General features: G+C 52.1%; 5 protein-coding genes across 5 annotated transcripts; 3 read left to right on the top strand and 2 right to left on the bottom strand.

Annotated features, from left to right (window-relative positions):
* Positions 1 to 145: 145 nt before the first annotated feature.
* On the top strand, positions 146 to 2,218 carry IAQ61_000775 (uncharacterized protein; the record flags this gene model as incomplete). The annotated part of the gene is made up of 2 exons (XM_003842527.2): positions 146 to 812; positions 913 to 2,218. Exons 1-2 carry the CDS (start codon positions 613 to 615, stop codon positions 2,216 to 2,218), a joined length of 1,506 nt encoding a protein of 501 aa, XP_003842575.1. The 5' UTR covers positions 146 to 612.
* Positions 2,219 to 2,288: 70 nt separating this feature from the next.
* On the top strand, positions 2,289 to 2,555 carry IAQ61_000774 (uncharacterized protein; the record flags this gene model as incomplete). Its single annotated transcript, XM_066094812.1, has 1 exon — positions 2,289 to 2,555. The coding sequence occupies one exon, from the start codon at positions 2,289 to 2,291 to the stop codon at positions 2,553 to 2,555; it is 267 nt and encodes an 88-aa protein (XP_065955120.1).
* A 1,102-nt stretch (positions 2,556 to 3,657) lies between these two features.
* Positions 3,658 to 7,265, top strand: IAQ61_000773 (uncharacterized protein; the record flags this gene model as incomplete). Its single annotated transcript, XM_003842530.2, has 2 exons — positions 3,658 to 3,792; positions 3,852 to 7,265. The coding sequence occupies 2 exons, from the start codon at positions 3,658 to 3,660 to the stop codon at positions 7,263 to 7,265; spliced, it is 3,549 nt and encodes a 1,182-aa protein (XP_003842578.1).
* Positions 7,266 to 7,580: 315 nt separating this feature from the next.
* Positions 7,581 to 12,707, bottom strand: BST1 (GPI inositol deacylase). The gene is made up of 2 exons (XM_003842532.2): positions 11,108 to 12,707; positions 7,581 to 11,055 (listed from the first exon to the last, which is right to left on the bottom strand). Exons 1-2 carry the CDS (start codon positions 11,447 to 11,449, stop codon positions 8,242 to 8,244), a joined length of 3,156 nt encoding a protein of 1,051 aa, XP_003842580.2. The 5' UTR covers positions 11,450 to 12,707; the 3' UTR covers positions 7,581 to 8,241.
* Positions 12,708 to 15,188: 2,481 nt separating this feature from the next.
* On the bottom strand, positions 15,189 to 17,200 carry IAQ61_000771 (uncharacterized protein; the record flags this gene model as incomplete). Its single annotated transcript, XM_003842534.2, has 6 exons — positions 15,189 to 15,350; positions 15,422 to 15,561; positions 15,644 to 16,552; positions 16,620 to 16,942; positions 16,991 to 17,037; positions 17,087 to 17,200. 6 exons carry the CDS (start codon positions 17,198 to 17,200, stop codon positions 15,189 to 15,191), a joined length of 1,695 nt encoding a protein of 564 aa, XP_003842582.1.
* Between the last annotated feature and the right edge of the window lie 371 nt (positions 17,201 to 17,571).

Raw genomic sequence — 17,571 nt, 5'->3', positions numbered from 1 at the left:
ATTCAAGCTCTCGTCAGCTGAGGTGAGCGGCTAGGTAAGATGGAGAGGTATTCTAGATCAAGACTTCGTTGTGATACGTATCTCATATCAGAGTGACGATTGTGGTTTTGTAACTAGAACTTTTTTTTTATTTCGCTGTTATCTGGTGGCTATGACCCGCTGCTTGAAGCGATAAGAGAAATTGTCAGAACATGGCTGTATTTTTCCTTTGTTTTTTGCCGGGGTGAAACTGTCGATGAGAGACATGATGAGGCGTGGGGTGAAATGGTAGATCGACATGCGGCTGACCGCTTTCGTCTCGCATGCATGAGCCTGAAGAAGCTTCGGTTCCGCCCGCACCTACGTAAGTACCTGGTACTCAATTGCTCCTTCCGTGGGGAGACCTACCTGTCCTGTGTAATCCATCCAGTCCTGATTCCTGATAGAGAGTGAATCACGTCTGTTGCAATGCCGCCTTGATTGCATTTTTATACGTCACTCTCCATGAGTAAGCCTGTTCGCGGTCGTCATTCCTAGGTTCTTTCTGGCTTTGGCCTTGGCCTCTTGACCAGTCCACCACTGTAGACTGTAGTCTCTCGAACCTTGGACACGAGACATAGGACTCGGCACACAATGGCGCAAATACAGCGGCCTCTGATCATCCAGTCGCAAGTCATTCGGCTGTGCTGTCCACGCATTTCGCGAAGAACGAGCAGCCCGTTGTTCGGACGTGGGACCCATCGCAAGTTGCACACGAGAACAGTTACCGACAACGACATATCGCATTTGGCGAGTCTCCCGCTACATCCGCTCACGCTTGCTGATCTTGTAAAGTAAGTACTTAGCGTAGGCTGTGATTGCATCCTACTGTAATGGTGATTATCGGGCGCAAAAGCCTGACTCATAACTACGGTTAACACAATAATTACCCAGACACGGAAGACCGCCGCTCACAACGCAACAACTCCTCACCTCTGCCAACTTTACGCTCTCGATTCTTCCCGCACGCCTCGCGCATCGCATACAGTCGCTTCGAAACCTCCCCTTTATCGTCGTGTCGAACCCACACGTCTCGAAAATCCACTCGAACTACATACACAGTCTCTCCACATTGTTACCATGGGCGGAACAAGAGATTACGACGCTGGAGGAGGAAATCAAGTTCACAGAGGTCATGGCTGATCTTGTGCATACACATTCGAATACTATTAGTACTTTGGCCCGGGGCTTCCTCGAGGCACGCAAATACATCAGTCCAAAGGATGTCACGCGCTTCCTTGACGAACATTTGCGAGCACGAATAGGCACGAGACTGATTGCGGAACAACATCTATCTCTGCACTTCTCGAGCCAACCGCATGCCGAAATCATGCACGAGCAAGTAGATTCACAAGGCTACATTGGCGTGATCGACACCCGCCTTAAGCCGGCGAGGATAGTAGACCACTGCGCCAATGTCGTGGGCGAAATTTGCGAACTCAAATACGGCGTCCGACCCACTGTCGTCATCAACGGCGAACCCGATTACGAGTTCGCCCATATTCCCGTGCATCTCGAATATATTATCACCGAGCTGCTCAAAAATGCCTTTCGCGCAACTGTTGAGTCGGGCATGGAGCGAGAACCCGTCGAAGTCACCATCGCGCCCTTGCCCGAACTGCTGCCGGAGAAGACGGGTAGCGAGAGCGCAGAGGAGGCGGGCAACAAGACGATCAAGAACAGTGATCAGGGAAACACGGACATTGCTTCTCAGCACTTCACGGGGAAGAAGACATCGCAGTCTACAGACTCGGACATTGCCCCCCTCAAGCACTCGACACCCGGGGTGACGATTCGAATTCGCGACCGTGGCGGCGGGATTTCCCCCGAGAACTATTCGCACATTTGGGACTACAGCTTCACCACCTTCAATGACCAGCAAGCTTCATCGACGCTCACTGGCGGGAACAACTCTGCAAATGGCATGGATGCGTTGAATGCGTTCTCAGGCCCAGGAGGGGAGGGAGCGAATAGCCTGGCGGGGTTGGGATATGGATTACCACTGGGGAGGGCGTACGCAGAGTATTTTGGGGGAGGGATTGCGGTGCAGAGCCTGTGGGGTTGGGGGACAGACGTGTACCTGAGTTTGAGGGGGGTGGGGAGGGTGGACGAGGTTGACCAGTGGCAGAAACATGGAAAGGGAAATGGAAATGGAAGTGAAAGTGAGAGCGGAAGTGGGAATAGAGAGGGGGGTAAGTAGGAGATGGCTGGATAGATGGATAGAGGGATGGCTGGGTGGGTTGAGGGTTGGTATTGCTATATACCCAGATATGCCAGTGACATGTCCGAAGCACTGCTATTCCTATACCCATGCAATCCGTGTCTGCACCATCATTGTGTTATCCCATGAGAGACCACAGGGCTCGACCAAAACCCCTTCCCTTTGGCCCTTTGGGCATGTCTCGAAGCAGAGTGTCGCTCTATTGCGTAGTGACCTCGCCATCATGCTCGACGGTGACTTTGTCGTTGCTCTTGAGGGTCGTGACCAGATCATCGGGCAGCTTGGCCGTGAAGCCCTTGATCAGGGTGAACTCTGAGACAATCTAACTCCCCCATTTCAAGGTTGTATTAGTTTCCTGGTTGTCTTGTCTGTTGCAGGGTTGCGAGAGCGGGGGTCGAGGCCGTAGGGCAGTAGTGTAGGTAGTTTGGGGGAGGGGGGAGGGGATGGGGTTGGCTCACCTCGCCGCCTTGGTCCTTGACGTGTTGTTTGGCCTGCTCGAGGTCGGAGGCTGAGGCGTCTTTGTTGAGGGTTACCTGGAAGAGGGAGAGAGTTGTCAGCGTGTTTTACTGTGGATGAGTGGGGGTGAGGGGGTTTGTACGTTGTATTGAGGCATGATGGGTGGTGGGTTGTGAGTTTGTAGAGGGGTGGTGGGGTAGTAGTAGGAGTAGAAGCAGTAGTAGAAGCAGTAGTAGTAGTCGTGTGTAGTATTCACAAGAGAACGTAAGGTGAAGGTTCAAAGCATAAGAAGGCAAGGTGAAAGCAAGTTTATATAGGGTCCTGAATCTCAGGGCATGGATGGGATGGGACGGGCTATCCATCAGTCAACACTTTACACGCAACCAACCGGCCCCTCCTAGCCCCTCTCCCTGCTGCCCCTGCTGCCCCTCTGCCCCTCTGCCCTCTGCCCCTCTGCTCTCTGCCCTCTGCCCCTCTGCCCCTCTCCCCTGTTGGCCAACAGCCTTGGGTTCCAGGTTCTGGACGTGGGCTGGGCGATGACGTGCGCGGGTCTTTTCTGTTGCAGGCGAATTGTACAGCACATGTCAAACGGACAACAAGCCATGTGAGCATCCTTTTGCCCCACCACGCCGTCCATTCATCGCCACTCCCACTACTCTTCTTGCAGAGTAGACACGAGAGCCATGACAGACACGACAGACACGACAGACACGACAGCGCCCGAGAGTGGAAGGGCTCAAAGGGGAAAGGCGCTGGTCTCTTATCGATAAGCAGATCCCTGTTTATTGCTGCGCTAGCGTGGCGGCTTAGCGTCGAAAAAGTTTGGACGTTTCGTGGTTGGAGGCTTGGTTCTGTGGTTGTGTGAGAGAGAGAAGATCAACCTTGCGCCTCTGTTTGCGACTTTCTTTATTTGGCGAGATAGTCACAGAAGCGGGAACGGTGTCTGGCGCAGGACAACTACAATGGCCGACTCACAGGCGAATCGTCCCCATCGCCCGGCCAAGGAGAAGAAGGCGCATTCTGGAGGTCCGAATCCAAAGGCATTTGCGTATGCGGCGCCGGGCAGGTTCAAGAAGCAAGCTGCGCGCTCCACTGAGGTATGATGTACTTGGAAAAAGCTGAATGAATCCTTCTTGTGCTGATGCATGGGTCACAGGTCAAGGAAAAGCGTCTCCATGTCCCTCTCGTCGACCGCCTCCCCGAAGAAGCGCCCCCCATCATCGTGGGTGTCGTTGGCCCACCAGGCGTCGGAAAAACAACACTCATAAAGTCCCTCATCAGACGCTACACCAAGCAGACACTCTCTACCCCCACCGGGCCCCTCACTGTCGTCACCTCGAAGCGCCGCCGCCTCACCTTTATAGAATGTCCTGCCGACTCGCTCGCAGCCATGATCGATATCGCCAAGGTGGTGGATATCTGCCTCCTCATGATTGACGGCAACTACGGCTTCGAAATGGAGACCATGGAGTTCCTTAATGTGCTCAGCGCAAGCGGCATGCCAGGAAATGTCTTCGGTATCCTCACACACCTCGACCTGTTTCGCAAGCAAGAAACACTCAAACTGCAAAAGAAGCGCCTAAAGCACCGTTTCTGGAGCGAACTGTACCAGGGCGCTAAACTCTTTTACTTGAGTGGTGTGGTCAATGGGCGGTACCCAGACAGGGAGATTATGAATCTGAGTCGCTTTTTGAGCGTGATGAAGAACCCGCGACCGCTTATCTGGAGGAATAGCCACCCCTATTGTCTTGCGGATCGAATGCTCGATATCACGCCCCCGACCGACATTGAAGCGGATCCGAAATGCGATCGTACCGTTGCGCTGTACGGATACCTCCGCGGTACAAATTTCCCTGCAGGAGGATCGAGGGTGCATATACCTGGTGTTGGCGATCTTACAGTCACCTCCACCGAAGCACTACCTGACCCATGTCCAACGCCGTTTGCAGAAAAGGCAGCGGAGAAGCTGGGTGCCAAGAAGAAGAGGACACGACTTGGCGAGAAGCAGAAGATTCTCTATGCACCCATGTCGGATGTTGGTGGTGTCTTGGTCGACAAAGACGCCGTGTATATCGATGTCAAGACGTCAACATTTGATCCTGAGGCAGATTATTCCGAGAAGGGACTTGGTGAGCAGATGATGATTGGTCTTCAGGGTGGCAGGAAACTCCTCGGCGAGGACGAGGGCGGGTTTAGGCTTTTCAATAATGGCCAGGTCATTAATAAAATCGAGGACGATGATGTCGAAGACACGGGACGAACGTCACATCGCCAGGCTAGGAAGGCGGATGCGGATGAGGTTGATGATGCTGATCTTGAAGGTATCGACAGCGACGATGAGGAACTGCAGCAAGACCACAGCGAGGACGAGGACGATGAGGATGATACTGGGTTTCTGGATAGCCGAACTGCGTCATCGCATGGCAAACATAAGTTTGGGCGTCAAGAGAAGGACGCGAATGGCGATGTTGCAGAAGAAGTGGCATTTGCCGACAGCGACTCGGATCTCGGGTCGATAAGTGGAGATGAGCCTGATCTTTCCGACCTCGAAAACGGCAGTTTCGATTCGCAAGAAGAAGATGACGACGACGACGACGACGAAGATGGTACGCTGCGCTGGAAAGCCAATCTCAGGGAGAATGCGACCAAGCTCCATGGAAAGAAACGGCCGTATCGCGTCACAGACTTGGCGAAACTCATGTACAACATGGATCTCACACCCAAGGATGTTGTCAAAAAGTGGACAGCCGAAGACGAAGAAGAAGAAGAAAACATTGAGGAGGGAGACGAAGATGAAGGTTTCTTCAAGAAGTCTAAATTTGGTGATGCGGATGATGAGGATCGCTATATCCAGCGCTTCGACTACTCTAAGCTCGCCGAGAAGTGGGCAGATGAGGAGAACATTCAAGCATTAATGAGTCGGTTCGCTACAGGCCATATGAATGGCAAGGGCGATGATGACGAAGATGGCGATGACTTCGAAGGTTTCGACGAAGATGACGAAGGCGATGGCGAATTTGAAGACTTGGAGACTGGCGAGAAGCACAGTGGTGGGCAGGAGAAGGAAAAGACGGAAGCTGAAGCCGAGGCCAACTCGATAGAAGCTGAGCGTGAGAAGAACGCGAAGAGGAAGGAGGAACTCAAGCTCCGTTTCGAAGAGGAAGATCGCGAAGGCTTCATGAACGACAAAGCTGATGCACGTAAAGAAGGTGGCCAAGAGGAAGAGTTTGGAGAGGATGACTGGTACGATGCGCAAAAGGCCATGATTCAGAAGCAGCTCGACATCAATCGTGCCGAGTTCGACCAATTGGACGAGCTATCCCGAGTACGGGTTCAGGGTCACAAAGCTGGCACATATGCACGCATCGTGCTCGAGAAGGTCCCTTATGAGTTCACCGCACACTTCAACCCACGCTTTCCTATTCTTATCGGCGGTTTGACACCTACGGAAGAACGCTTTGGATATGTGCAGATCCGCATCAAGCGTCACCGGTGGCACAAGAAGATCCTCAAGACTAATGATCCGCTTATTTTCTCCCTAGGATGGCGACGTTTCCAAACCCTCCCCATCTACTCCATCTCCGACTCGCGAACGAGAAACCGGATGCTCAAGTACACACCCGAGCACATGCATTGCTTCGGAACCTTCTACGGCCCTCTTGTTGCGCCCAACACGGGCTTCATCTGCATCCAGTCGCTGTCCAACAAGACGCCCGGTTTTCGAATCGCAGCAACAGGCGTGGTGCTGAACGTGGACGAGTCCACAGAAATCGTCAAGAAGTTGAAACTCACCGGCCACCCATACAAGATTTTCAAAAACACGGCGTTTATAAAAGACATGTTCAAGTCGTCGCTCGAGATTGCAAAGTTTGAAGGCGCAAGCATCCGCACCGTCTCCGGTGTACGCGGGCAAATCAAACGCGCCCTCAGCAAGCCCGAAGGCAACTTCCGCGCCACCTTTGAAGACAAGATTCTCATGAGCGATATCGTCTTCCTCCGAGCCTGGTACCCGATCAAGCCCCGCCGCTTCTACAACACGGTAACCAACCTGCTTAACCCCGCCACTCCCGACCAACCGGGCGAGTCCACCAGCTGGCAAGGCATGCGCCTCACAGGCCTCGTGCGCCACGAAAACGGCCTGCAGACGCCGAGCGAGAAGAACAGCGCGTACCGACCCGTGGTCCGCGAAACCCGCGTCTTCAACCCGCTCCGCGTGCCCCGCAAACTCGCCGCCGACCTGCCCTTTAAATCCCAAATCGCAACCATGAAGCCCCAGAAGAAGCAGACCTATCTCCAGAAACGCGCGGTTGTGCTCGGTGGCGAGGAGAAGAAGGCGCGCAGGCTGTTGGATCAGGTGCAGACGATTCGCAACGAGAAGGTCGAGCGCCGCCGGGCGAAGCAGGAGGAGCGCAAGGAGGGGTATAAGCGCAAGGTGGCGGAGAATGCGGAGAAGAAAGGTGAGAGGGAGCGTAGGGAGAAGCAGGAGTTTTGGGCGAGGGAGGGGAAGAAGAGAGGGAGGCAGGAGGATGGCGGGCAGAGTAGAGGGGGCGGGGGGAAGAGGAGGAAGTAGGAGGTTGATGGTTTGGAAGGGGTAGATTATGTTCCAAAGTAAAAAGGGAGGGGAGGGAGGAGGTATGCATGTGTTTGAGCATCTCCATGGCGTCTAGTTGTTACTTTTCAGTTATTATTCACCATGCAAACACGTATTTACAAGTTAAAAGAATTACAACCAAGCGAACCACCCTTGCCCAATCTCATCTCTCATCGTCCCTCACTCTATCTTCTTCCTCGCATTCCACACCCTCACACCCATCACACAACCACAACAAAAAATACAAGTCAAAAGAAATATCTTAAAATCTAGAATAATATTACTATTTCCTCTCCCACCATCCCTGCTCTCTCTCCCACGACCCACGCTCTCCCATCACCCGTCACCTCTGTGCCGCCAAAATCTCAAAACAAGGCAGCACATGCACAAATCCAACCGCCCCCTCCGTCAAAAAGTAGAAAGAGGAGAAGAAGAAAACGCCATTCCTATGCAAGAAAACAAGACGAAACCCGCAGAAGAGACAAAACAGCCAGAGCCCACTGGGGTAGGGAAAAGGGAAAAGGGGTATGGATATAGAAAACACCCCATTCCGAAGACCTCAAGGGGATACTCAGACACGGTTCTGCTGCTGTTTGTTGCTGTTTGCCACCGCCACTGCTGCCACTGCTACCAAAGACAATGATTAAAAGACGCTTGTTTTCCAAAAAGGACTCCTGGGCATACATTGTCCCCGACATACTTTCTAGAACAAGAACAAAAAAAAAAAGAAGAGTATAAAAAACGCCAGGCCAGTCAGTCAGTATAGTGGTATCGAATGCAAGACCCAAAACAACAACAACAACAACAACAACAGGCTTGTTGTACAAGGAACAAGAAAACTCCATTAGACGAAGACACACACAAAAAGGGATAGACGTTTCATTATTAGGTGTCCGGTAAGGACTAAGTGCGCGGAAGGCGCTTATATTTGGTTTTGTGCTGAATCTTTTGCTGGTCATGGCCGCTTTTTTGATTTTTCTGCAGGATGCGTTTCTAGTGGGCTGGTATCTGTTCGCGCGGGAGATTGACCCGAGGGATGGAAATGTATGGCCACGAGCCAGGCGCAGAGTATGTTGGCCAGGTGGTGCAGCACGTAGGCATATGTGACGCCGTAGACTGCGGCATAGGCGCCAATGGAGAAGAGGAAGACATTGGTGAAGAGGGAGAATCCGGGCTGGATTCGCGGCACCATGCGACCGGTGCTCAAGGTCTCGACTAGCAGGATGAAGGGCATAATCGACAGGATGTTGTGATGCGACGAAAAGGGCGTGAGCCAGTGCACGGCCAGGTTCCGGACCCAGACGACAAGCACGGGGAGGTTAATGGGAAGGATCCAGAGCATGAGGATGAGGATCGAGTGTGCGTAGTTGTAAAAGTTGTAGTTGGTGTCGAGATGCGATTCCTTGGCCAGGCGGAAGGCGCGGACAGAGGTTGCGAGCTGTACAAAGCAGAGTACCACGTAGGCAAAGTGATATGGTATCACGGTCGATACAAGTGACAGTAGAACGCAGGTGGTGAGTATTCTCTGACGATTCGACGTGACGGCGAAGACTGACGGGGTTCGACTAGCTTCATCCTTTCGGAGCGTGGACGATCTGATGAAGGAGTAGAGGGATGCGAAAAGGAGCTCTAGTATTAGTGCAATGTAGTTGATGGCGACGCATATGCCAGTACACATCAGTCCAAAGAGAGGAATAAGGAACCAGAAAAATGTATCATCTGACCCGAGCAGCAACTCATGATTTGAGTCGCTGACCAGCGCGGTTGCATTGACAACACTCTCAATATACCATACTTTTGACTGCTGCCGCGCACCAGCCAAGAAGACTGATAAAAAGGTGAGGGCGAGAAGGGCAAGTGGCAATGAGGACTCGATGCACTCGTTCAGTCCTTGCGCAAAGCTCATAAAGACGCCCGTCTCATCGTAAGCCCGAAACTGCTGGCGGAGCACGAGAGCGACAATGAAGAGAGGGAATGCTGCAAAGGCAATACGGTAACGCATCCAAAGTTTGCCCAGACTGCCCAAGATATCCACTCGCAGCGTAACCTCGACAGTACTGTCGCAGGTAGGGTCCGACCAGATCTGCAAGGAAAGACCGTTGTTGGGGTCTTTTGTATGCAGCGAAGGGGGCATGTACGGCGAGACACCATGTAGATTGATATCAGCGTCCTTGACATTAACAAAGAACTTGCTTTCGTGGATGTTGGTGATGTACTGTCGTATCAGAGGCGCAAAGAGCTCTCCTCGATCGCAAGATTGCTTGGTGACATGGAGGTGGTAGGCTAGAAGACCAGAGTTCAGGGCTGGCACGTGGATATCGGTCGTCAGTGGGCGGCGCTCCGGAAGCCGTAGTGTCAGACCGGTCGTTAGGAGACGCTTCAGGCTCATGTCAATCTTCACCTGTGACTCCAGAGCCGTGCTAAACTCTGCAACAACCCAGCCTGAGCTTCTCTCACCAGCTTTGTCAACCACAGCGACGAACTGATGTTCTGCAAGATCCTCGAGCGCATACTGAAGGTATGAAAATGGCGCCTGTTTCTGGCCAAACGGTTGTACCGATTCTCGAGTGGAAGCAGGAAGCGTGATGACATCCGACGCCGCGTTTTTACAAGCCAGCCTTGTCGCCCCCGTGCTATCACCCGAGAAGTCCATGTTTATGGAAAACAATGTGGTGGACTGTCCCGGTTGTGAAGGGAACACGCTGCAGAACAACACCTCCAACATGCCATGCTCGCCAGCCGAATCGAGCTTCTCGTTGGACAGCAAGGTGAACTTCCTTCCCTGGGTATCCTGTGGTGGTACTGGGAGTAGGTAGGCATGCGGTCTTTGCTTCGATCGTCCTAAATTCCGGAGTACAAGCTTCTCACCTTGGGCAACAACCGCACTGTTCTCTTCTAGCGTAATCAAAGTCTTGGCTTCGATTTTGGGTAGAGTCTTCTCGGCAACGTCTTCCAATCCAGTCAAAAACCATTTTTTGAAACCTCGCATACGTTCCGCACGCGCAACCGTCTGCGTAGCGCGTGAGACGTCGATGACATCGTACAAGGCGCGTACAACGCTCTTGCGATTCTGGTCACACCAGGTAATGGCCAAATGGTCCATGCCAGTCCAGACATTTGGCATTGAGGATGTAAAGACGGTGAAGCCATTGGTCTCGGGAACCAAAGACTCAATACTGGCATAGTCTGAAGAGACGATGGTGTCTAGCCCTCCACCTGCAATGGAGATCAAGGTGACTTGCGAGAGAGGGTTCTCGCTGGCCCGTTTCTGCAAGTAAGCATTGCGCCAGTAATCGTTGACAGCCTTGTACGTGCGGACAATGTCGCCATCGAAGGAGACGGGAGGTCGTGCATGCGGAGCAGCTAGGGTGATGATGGTGTTGATCGAGTTGGCCTGGTAGTTGGGCATGGTGAGCATGGTACGGGCTACGACTCCACCCATGGAGTGGCCGATAATGATGACTGAAGTAGGATCTGGGAGGTTTGCATCCCGCGCAGTCTGGCCGGGGGTGTGATATAATGATAAAATGTATGTGATGGCATCATTAAGATATTCGGCTTGATCTAGCAATGTCTGCCCATGAAATGCTGTGATATCCTCGTTGAAGTCGACCGAAAAGAAATCCAGTGGTCTTTTGCCCGCTGTGCTCGCATCTGTCTCGTGCCTGACGGTATTATGGTAGTGGAATGCTGCCTCGGAGGCGAGAGAGCGCACTTGCTTGTAGCTGCCGGCGTTGCCGGGAATGAACAGGACTGGCACGCCCTTGACCTGGAGGAAGCTGTCAGCTCATGGGGCCTACGATTGCAGGCCATGTCCCTACCCTAAAGTCCTCGTCTATGCCCCCCTCATTGTACAGGTACAGCGAGTACTTGGTCGCAAAACGCGTGTGCTCCGTGTCGAATTGGTCGTATCGTCTGTAGTTGGGTCGCATGTAGGCCATGTCGCAGCCTTTGGTATCCAATTGCCGCGTCAAGAACGCCTGGGCCATGAGGAAGAGCGCAGCAAAGCCCAGCAGCGTAGTGACGATGGTATATGGCGAGCATGTCCAGGGATTGCGCATGCAGCGACGTACACTGCTCTCTTGCGCGCCCGCCACGACAGGCTGCCCATGTGTTGTTTGCGGTGGTGAAGCCATGACAAGGGTGCGCTTCTCGTCGGACATGTGGGCGGATGAGCGGAAGGACGGAAGGGCGGGATGGGCGGGATGGTGGTGGCCGAGGTGCTGTGGGCAATGGGTGAAGCTTCCCCAGCGTGAACGACTAGAGCTTCGCGACTGCTCTTCGAATCGTGTTTGCCCTCTTTATCGCGTCATGATACGTCGTCGAGAGTGTGAGACGGAGAGGTGGAGAGGTGGAGAGGCGGAGAGGCGGAGAGGCAGAGAGGCAGAGAGAGAGAGGCAGGTGCTGTGAAGCCTTCTTTTGGAGAGGCGGTGGTGGGCCCGTGGGTTGCTCTTGCTTCAAGCGCTCTTTCCTCTGGTCTTGCGGATGGAACAAGGTCGAGTCGCAGTTTCCTCTTCTCTCTGTTTTGTCTGACTCGTTCTTTCTTTCTTTCCTTCCTTCCTTCCTTCCTTGCTCCCCTTTCCTTGTAGTCGTGCCTGCCGCGTCAAAGGTCAAGGGCCGTCTGTTTTTCCCGGAGAGCGCCTTCCGTCCTGCAGTTTGTTTGTTTTCTGCCCCTGCGCCCACCTCCGTTGTTGCGAGCAGCAGAGAGGAGATTTCAGTTTTCTGGATGAAGTAGCGAGCGACGGGTGACTGAGTCGACGTTCGGTCTTTTTGCATGCAACACAACACAGAAAAGAGAGCGGGCTGCCAAAAGATCAACAGCACATGCAACAAGAAAGCGAATGTGAACGTTGTGTGTAGTGCGGGAGTGGCTTTTGCTTCGGCTGCGCTCCGGTCGTACAAGACAGCTTGAGGGGCAAAGGCCCTGGAGGGCGTCGCAAGCTGCCAAGCAAGCGGGAGGAATTGTCGCAGTATGGCACTAGAGTAGTAGTACTAAGAGTAGAGTAGAGCCCACTTTGTATGTAAAAGTAGCGAGCGAGCATGGGCTGGGCGCGGGTCCTTGCACACAGGCCACCGTCCTGTCAATCGATGATTGCCTATCGCACTGTGGAGCGAGAAGGTTTGTGTTGTACTGTATTGTATTGTATTCAAGGTACAATAGAATAGGTAGGTAGTCAGTCTTCCGCCGGCTTCCTTCGCTTCGGATGATCGTCAGAAGAGCTGGAACAAACGAGTGTTGTGGTGTTGTAGATTGTACAGAGCGGGAGGAGAGGCGGTGATGGAATGGCACGGTGCCGTGGTATCTGTAGAGTACAGTCCAAGTCCCTACTACTCTATGGTTGTCTCTTTATTGAATCGTTCCATCTGGCAGCGTGCAGAATCAAATCTTTGCATTTTTTTTCTTAGTACCCTTACCTACCTGGTACTGTACTGTAGCTGCGAGGCTGATGGCAGGCTTCTCCTTCTCCCCCAACGCCACCAGACATGGCATGCCCGCCGCCGCATGCAGATGACGCGGGTCGGCCGGGATCCTGCCATAATTCGCCGACGCCATCGGCCCATCTGGGCCTCCCCCCTACATTGCAACAGACATGCCTGGTCGGCCAAGCTTCCCATGGCTTTTAGCCAACAAGGAGCAGCCATTGACGTCCCCTCTCTGCCTTGGCTACATCGAGTCTTGTCCACAACCCACCCTAGAGTATACCACGCTCTACCGGTACTCTATCGATTTGCTGCATTGCCCCGCCCAGAGTCTCACATGTAGCTACCACACCTATCCCTCACCCGATCGAAACGCCAAAATCCCACATCGTCCTCATGTCTGCCGTAGTAGTTCGTCAGCGATGGCGTAATCAACCTACCTTGCAGGGTACATCGCCGAAGTTGAGCCATATTACCCTTTATCGAGATTTGAAACAAGTGGTCAAACCCGTTCATGGTGCACGGGATGGGAAGCTGATCTTATTCACCCCACGATTCCCATGCATAACCCAATTGACCATCACAAGTGTAACCAGGGGCACTTGTCGCTGTCACATTCGTGCTTTTGGGGCTGGTCAGATGCAGATCACGGGTGTACTGATGCTGCGTAGGTAGAGTAGTAGCTTATGCCACGCAAAGCTTGATTCTTAAGTCAAGCTCCCTGTGTATGCACATGTCCTTCTGAAATGATGCCGGTAATCTTGAAATGACACTCTCCAGGTTATAGGACGCTGTGGAAGTCTTGAAATGATAATCCACATGTCATAGTACGCCATGGAAGTCTTGAAATGATAATCCACATGGTATATGCCCGCTATGAAAGTCTTGAACTGACAATCCACATGTTGTAGGACCGTCATGCAAGTCTTTTACCATCCTTTGACTCCAAATGGACGACATACCGGCATATAGTAATCAGCAAACACACCTGAACCCTCTACCCCAAAACCATACCCCCTACAACCTCGCCTTCACCCCAACCACCTCCTCCCTCCCCCTCAACCCCGGATGCTCCGTAATCACCGGCCTCGTCACCACAAAAAACGCCATCCCGCCCGCCTTGCTCGAAAACTGCGCCTTGGAGCCAACATGGAAAAACGCAAAGTCGCCAGCAACAAGGTGGTGCGTCACCCCGCTTGCCTCGTCCAACACATCAATCTGCCCACTGAGCACGTATTTGGACTCTTCGTACGTGTACTGCGGGATGTTGCGCGTCGGGCCGGCTTGGATGCGGTAGAAGCCCGAGGTTATGTAGGTTGGGGTTTCGGTGGTTTTGGTGCGGATGCTGGGGATGGGGTGTATATTTTAGACGGTGTTGGGCTTGAGAGAGTAGGGGGAGGGAAGAGGGTTGGATGTGTGATAGGATTCTACTACTGGAAATAGAGACGGTGGGAGGAGGGAACGTACGAGTGGAAGTCTGCGACGATTGCGCTCTCGCCTTCTGGAATAGGAATGTATTCGTGGCCTGCGCCTTTGATGATTGTGAGGGGGACGGCTGGTACAGACACTATAGAAGGATTCAGTATGCAGGCTCCGTCTAAATATAACACATATCGTAGTGCTGTTCTCACATACTATTCACTGGTACTTGTGTTAAAAAGGAAGGTGATGCCAATAACTCTAACACAGAATTGAAGGGTATTTAAACACCTTGAGCTTATCCTCGTGCATAGTTCAACCTCTTCTTAGCAGCAAATACTCTGGCTCTATTCATACACCAACTGCCCGTGTCCGCTTCTACTCCTCTCGGTGAAGTTTGCCTGCATTGGGTTAGTCGTGCCGGACCCCCAAACGCAGACAATTTGAACATGTATCTCATTCAACATTGAGCTATCTCTATACCGCTTCCATGCTGTAGTACAGACATGTAGTCGATTGAGCTGGTTAGGATGACGTTTGTGAAGAGGATCTGGAAGGCGGGGGTGCTCCAATATGAACGGGAGACTTCCACGCTAAGCCCGAATAGGCAACATAACTTAGACTCATCGGAACTCATATTTCTTACTAAGAATGAGTGGAAATCGTTGGATGCGTGATCGAATCAAGTCTTTTCTTGTCAATAGACTAAGATGATACTAGGTAGCAGTTCCTGAATTCTCTAATCTTTTCACAGCTACACCAAATAACGACAACGGCACGGAACGAACCTTATGTACCGTATCAGTCATGGTATAACGCAACTTCAACCCAATGGCCCAGAACACAGTTACGCGTCAAAATTATTCTCCCTGAGACCTCATCACACAACAACTGATTGTTTCCACGCTACTCATAGTAATTACTGGAGAAATTTAGAAGTGGAAACAAGACTGAAAGGCTAGACTTCACAATGATTTAAATTCGAAGATGGCACTTGAGCATATGTACACCCCCACCCATCAATCCGAACTATCATTATAGTTTCCCTACCTGCTACTTGTATCATTCAGAACGCGCCATCTCATCCACCATCTCCTTGTACGCAATCCACGGATTCGGCTGCTCAACCTCACACGTCGTATTTGCAGGCGGCAGCCTTCCGTTCAACATATACTGCTTTTCATGTCTGGAAACACATGCCGATTTCCTAACATGGGCCGTATGCTAAAATTCCCATTAGTCCACGTCAAAGACAGCCAACAGTAAGATTGGCAGAAAAAGAAACCTAGACTTACACCAGCGCCCTCCCAGACCAACAATCCCGATCCCGGGAAAAGGCCTTGCATCTTCTCCGCCGAGACGAGCGGTGTAATGGGATCTGCAGTACCACTGATGAAAAGTATAGGCGTGCTCGTCCCGTTTACGCGTGGAATCCCTGTGAGCTAGTTAGCTATACTCTTCCCAATCCCACCTCGCGATTACACCCCTTTCCAGGACAAAACAACAACAACACATACCATCAAACCGTTGACTCTCAGGCGACCGAACATCAAACTGACTACAAAGCGGCCCACTAAAAGACGCACCATTCAACCCACCATACCTACTCCTGCCCGCCATCTCCGTCACAAACGTCTTGAAATCCGCAAAATCCGTATAATTTGCCCGTCCATCGGCGTCAAGACACATCACTAGCGCTAGCGCCATGCGTGAATCGTACCCCGGTGATACAGTCGAGATCTGCGTCTTGGTCGTCGCAAAGGTAAGAACATCCGTATTGCGTGTTTGTAAGGCAGTAAGCCCAATGTCCATGGCATTAATTAACGCAGGATCGATAAAGTACACGGCCGAGAACATGGCGCTGGTGACGTCCTGCCAAGTAAGAATCGCAGGTGTCACCACGGTATCAGTTCCTGCCGTGACATTGAGCAGCGGGTCACCAAGCCCTACAGGTGTTTTCTTCAGCCCATCCAGCAGGCTCCAGTACCGTGTCTCGAGATCCTCCCAGGACGTGGCGTTTTGGTGGAATAGGCAGAGTTCTGGACCGGCGGCAAAGCAGAGTTTGAAGAATGATTGGGCGGCGGCGTCGGTGTCCAGGATGGCGTTTTCCCAACCGCCGTTGTAGTGGTCTGGGAGATCTAAGACGGCGTCGATGATCATGCGGCCGATGCGCGAGGGGTGGAGGCTTGCAAAGGCAGCGCCCAGGATGGAACCATAGCTAATGCCATAGTACCACAATTGCGCTGCTTCGGGAGCTTGGCCACTGGCTTTTGCGGAGAGTTCAATGTAATGTAGCATGTCCTGTGCTGTTGCTACTGTGCTGGCGTATTTGGCGGTGTTGTTTACGGCGTAGATGCTGGTGCACCATCTACCGTAAGCGAGAACAGTTTGGTGGGAGTGCTGAAGAGTGTAGTCGGATGTAATGTCTTTGAGCAAAATGTCAGAAGTTATCACCGGCTCATAAATACCTATGAGGTATGTACATATACCTACCATACGGTGTGATGACAGTTTGCATGAAAGAGTTACGCGCAGCAAGTGGGTAGTGCTCAGGTGGGAAGCAATCACTCGAAGGGCCACTGTTCTTGACTCCTCGGGGATCGATTCCAACCAGCGTATACTGGTTTCCAATCTTCTCCTGTGTTGCCGCGTAGTCAAGTAGAATCATGTCCACGGATGAGCCACCCGGACCTCCTGGATTCACGAGAACTTCTTGGGCGTCTTTGGTGGGACCCGGCTTCTTGATAATTGCCAGGTTAACAGTCCCAATTGAGGGATCGTTGTAATCGAGAGGTACTGCAAGTAAAGTACACATGCTACTATCGTTACGAATGGCCATCCAGTTGCGGAGGAATGGAGCTCACAAGTTATCGTGACATGGTTTCCAATCCAACTCTGCGCTGGCTGTCAGCTAGGTAATGTCAGCACAAACTATTGTAGGTGTTTAACATGCTCCTCACCTCAGAGAAGTCATATATCATGGTCCCATTGTTGTTTCTCGCAGCCAGTGGGGCCCCGAAGCTATGAGGCAGAAATGCTGTTGCCGCGACGGCGGCAAGCAATGAAATCGTCATGAGCTTGAATTAAGCTAAAGTCAAGGTGGCGTTGTGAATATTCAGGTTCAGTTATCTGGACGTGATACTGTTTCGTTGAAAGCAGTTGTGCGTCATTGTACCAGCGTCCGTTCGCAGCCATATATATACACACCTAGGCAGACAATATCATACCCCGAGCCAAGGAACATAACACTGTGGCTTAACACAGCCCATATCAGGTCATTATACCGCGTAGAACTTGCAGGTATTCTTACCAAAGTGATCAAAAGGCCTTATGCGCTACACTGTCAGCGCTGATGTGGTGGGACAAGGCTGAGCGAGTCTTATCGACCCACTTGGATCTCGTCTCTTTGCAGTAATATTACTGTTTCTGGTTTAGCGTTACCAGT

The sequence above is a fragment of the Plenodomus lingam genome (genome assembly GCF_022343315.1).
Source record: "Plenodomus lingam strain CAN1 chromosome Unknown contig_11, whole genome shotgun sequence".
Classification (NCBI taxonomy): domain Eukaryota; kingdom Fungi; phylum Ascomycota; class Dothideomycetes; order Pleosporales; family Leptosphaeriaceae; genus Plenodomus; species Plenodomus lingam.
This window is presented reverse-complemented; position numbering and strand designations above follow the sequence as displayed.

Coding starts and splice junctions, on each gene's coding strand:
- BST1 (XM_003842532.2), bottom strand. CDS start 11,449: ATGTCCGACGAGAAGCGCACCCTTGTCATGGCTTCACCACCGCAAACA. Junction 11,056..11,107: donor GCATAGACGAGGACTTTAGG/GTAGGGACATGG, acceptor AGCTTCCTCCAG/GTCAAGGGCGTGCCAGTCCT.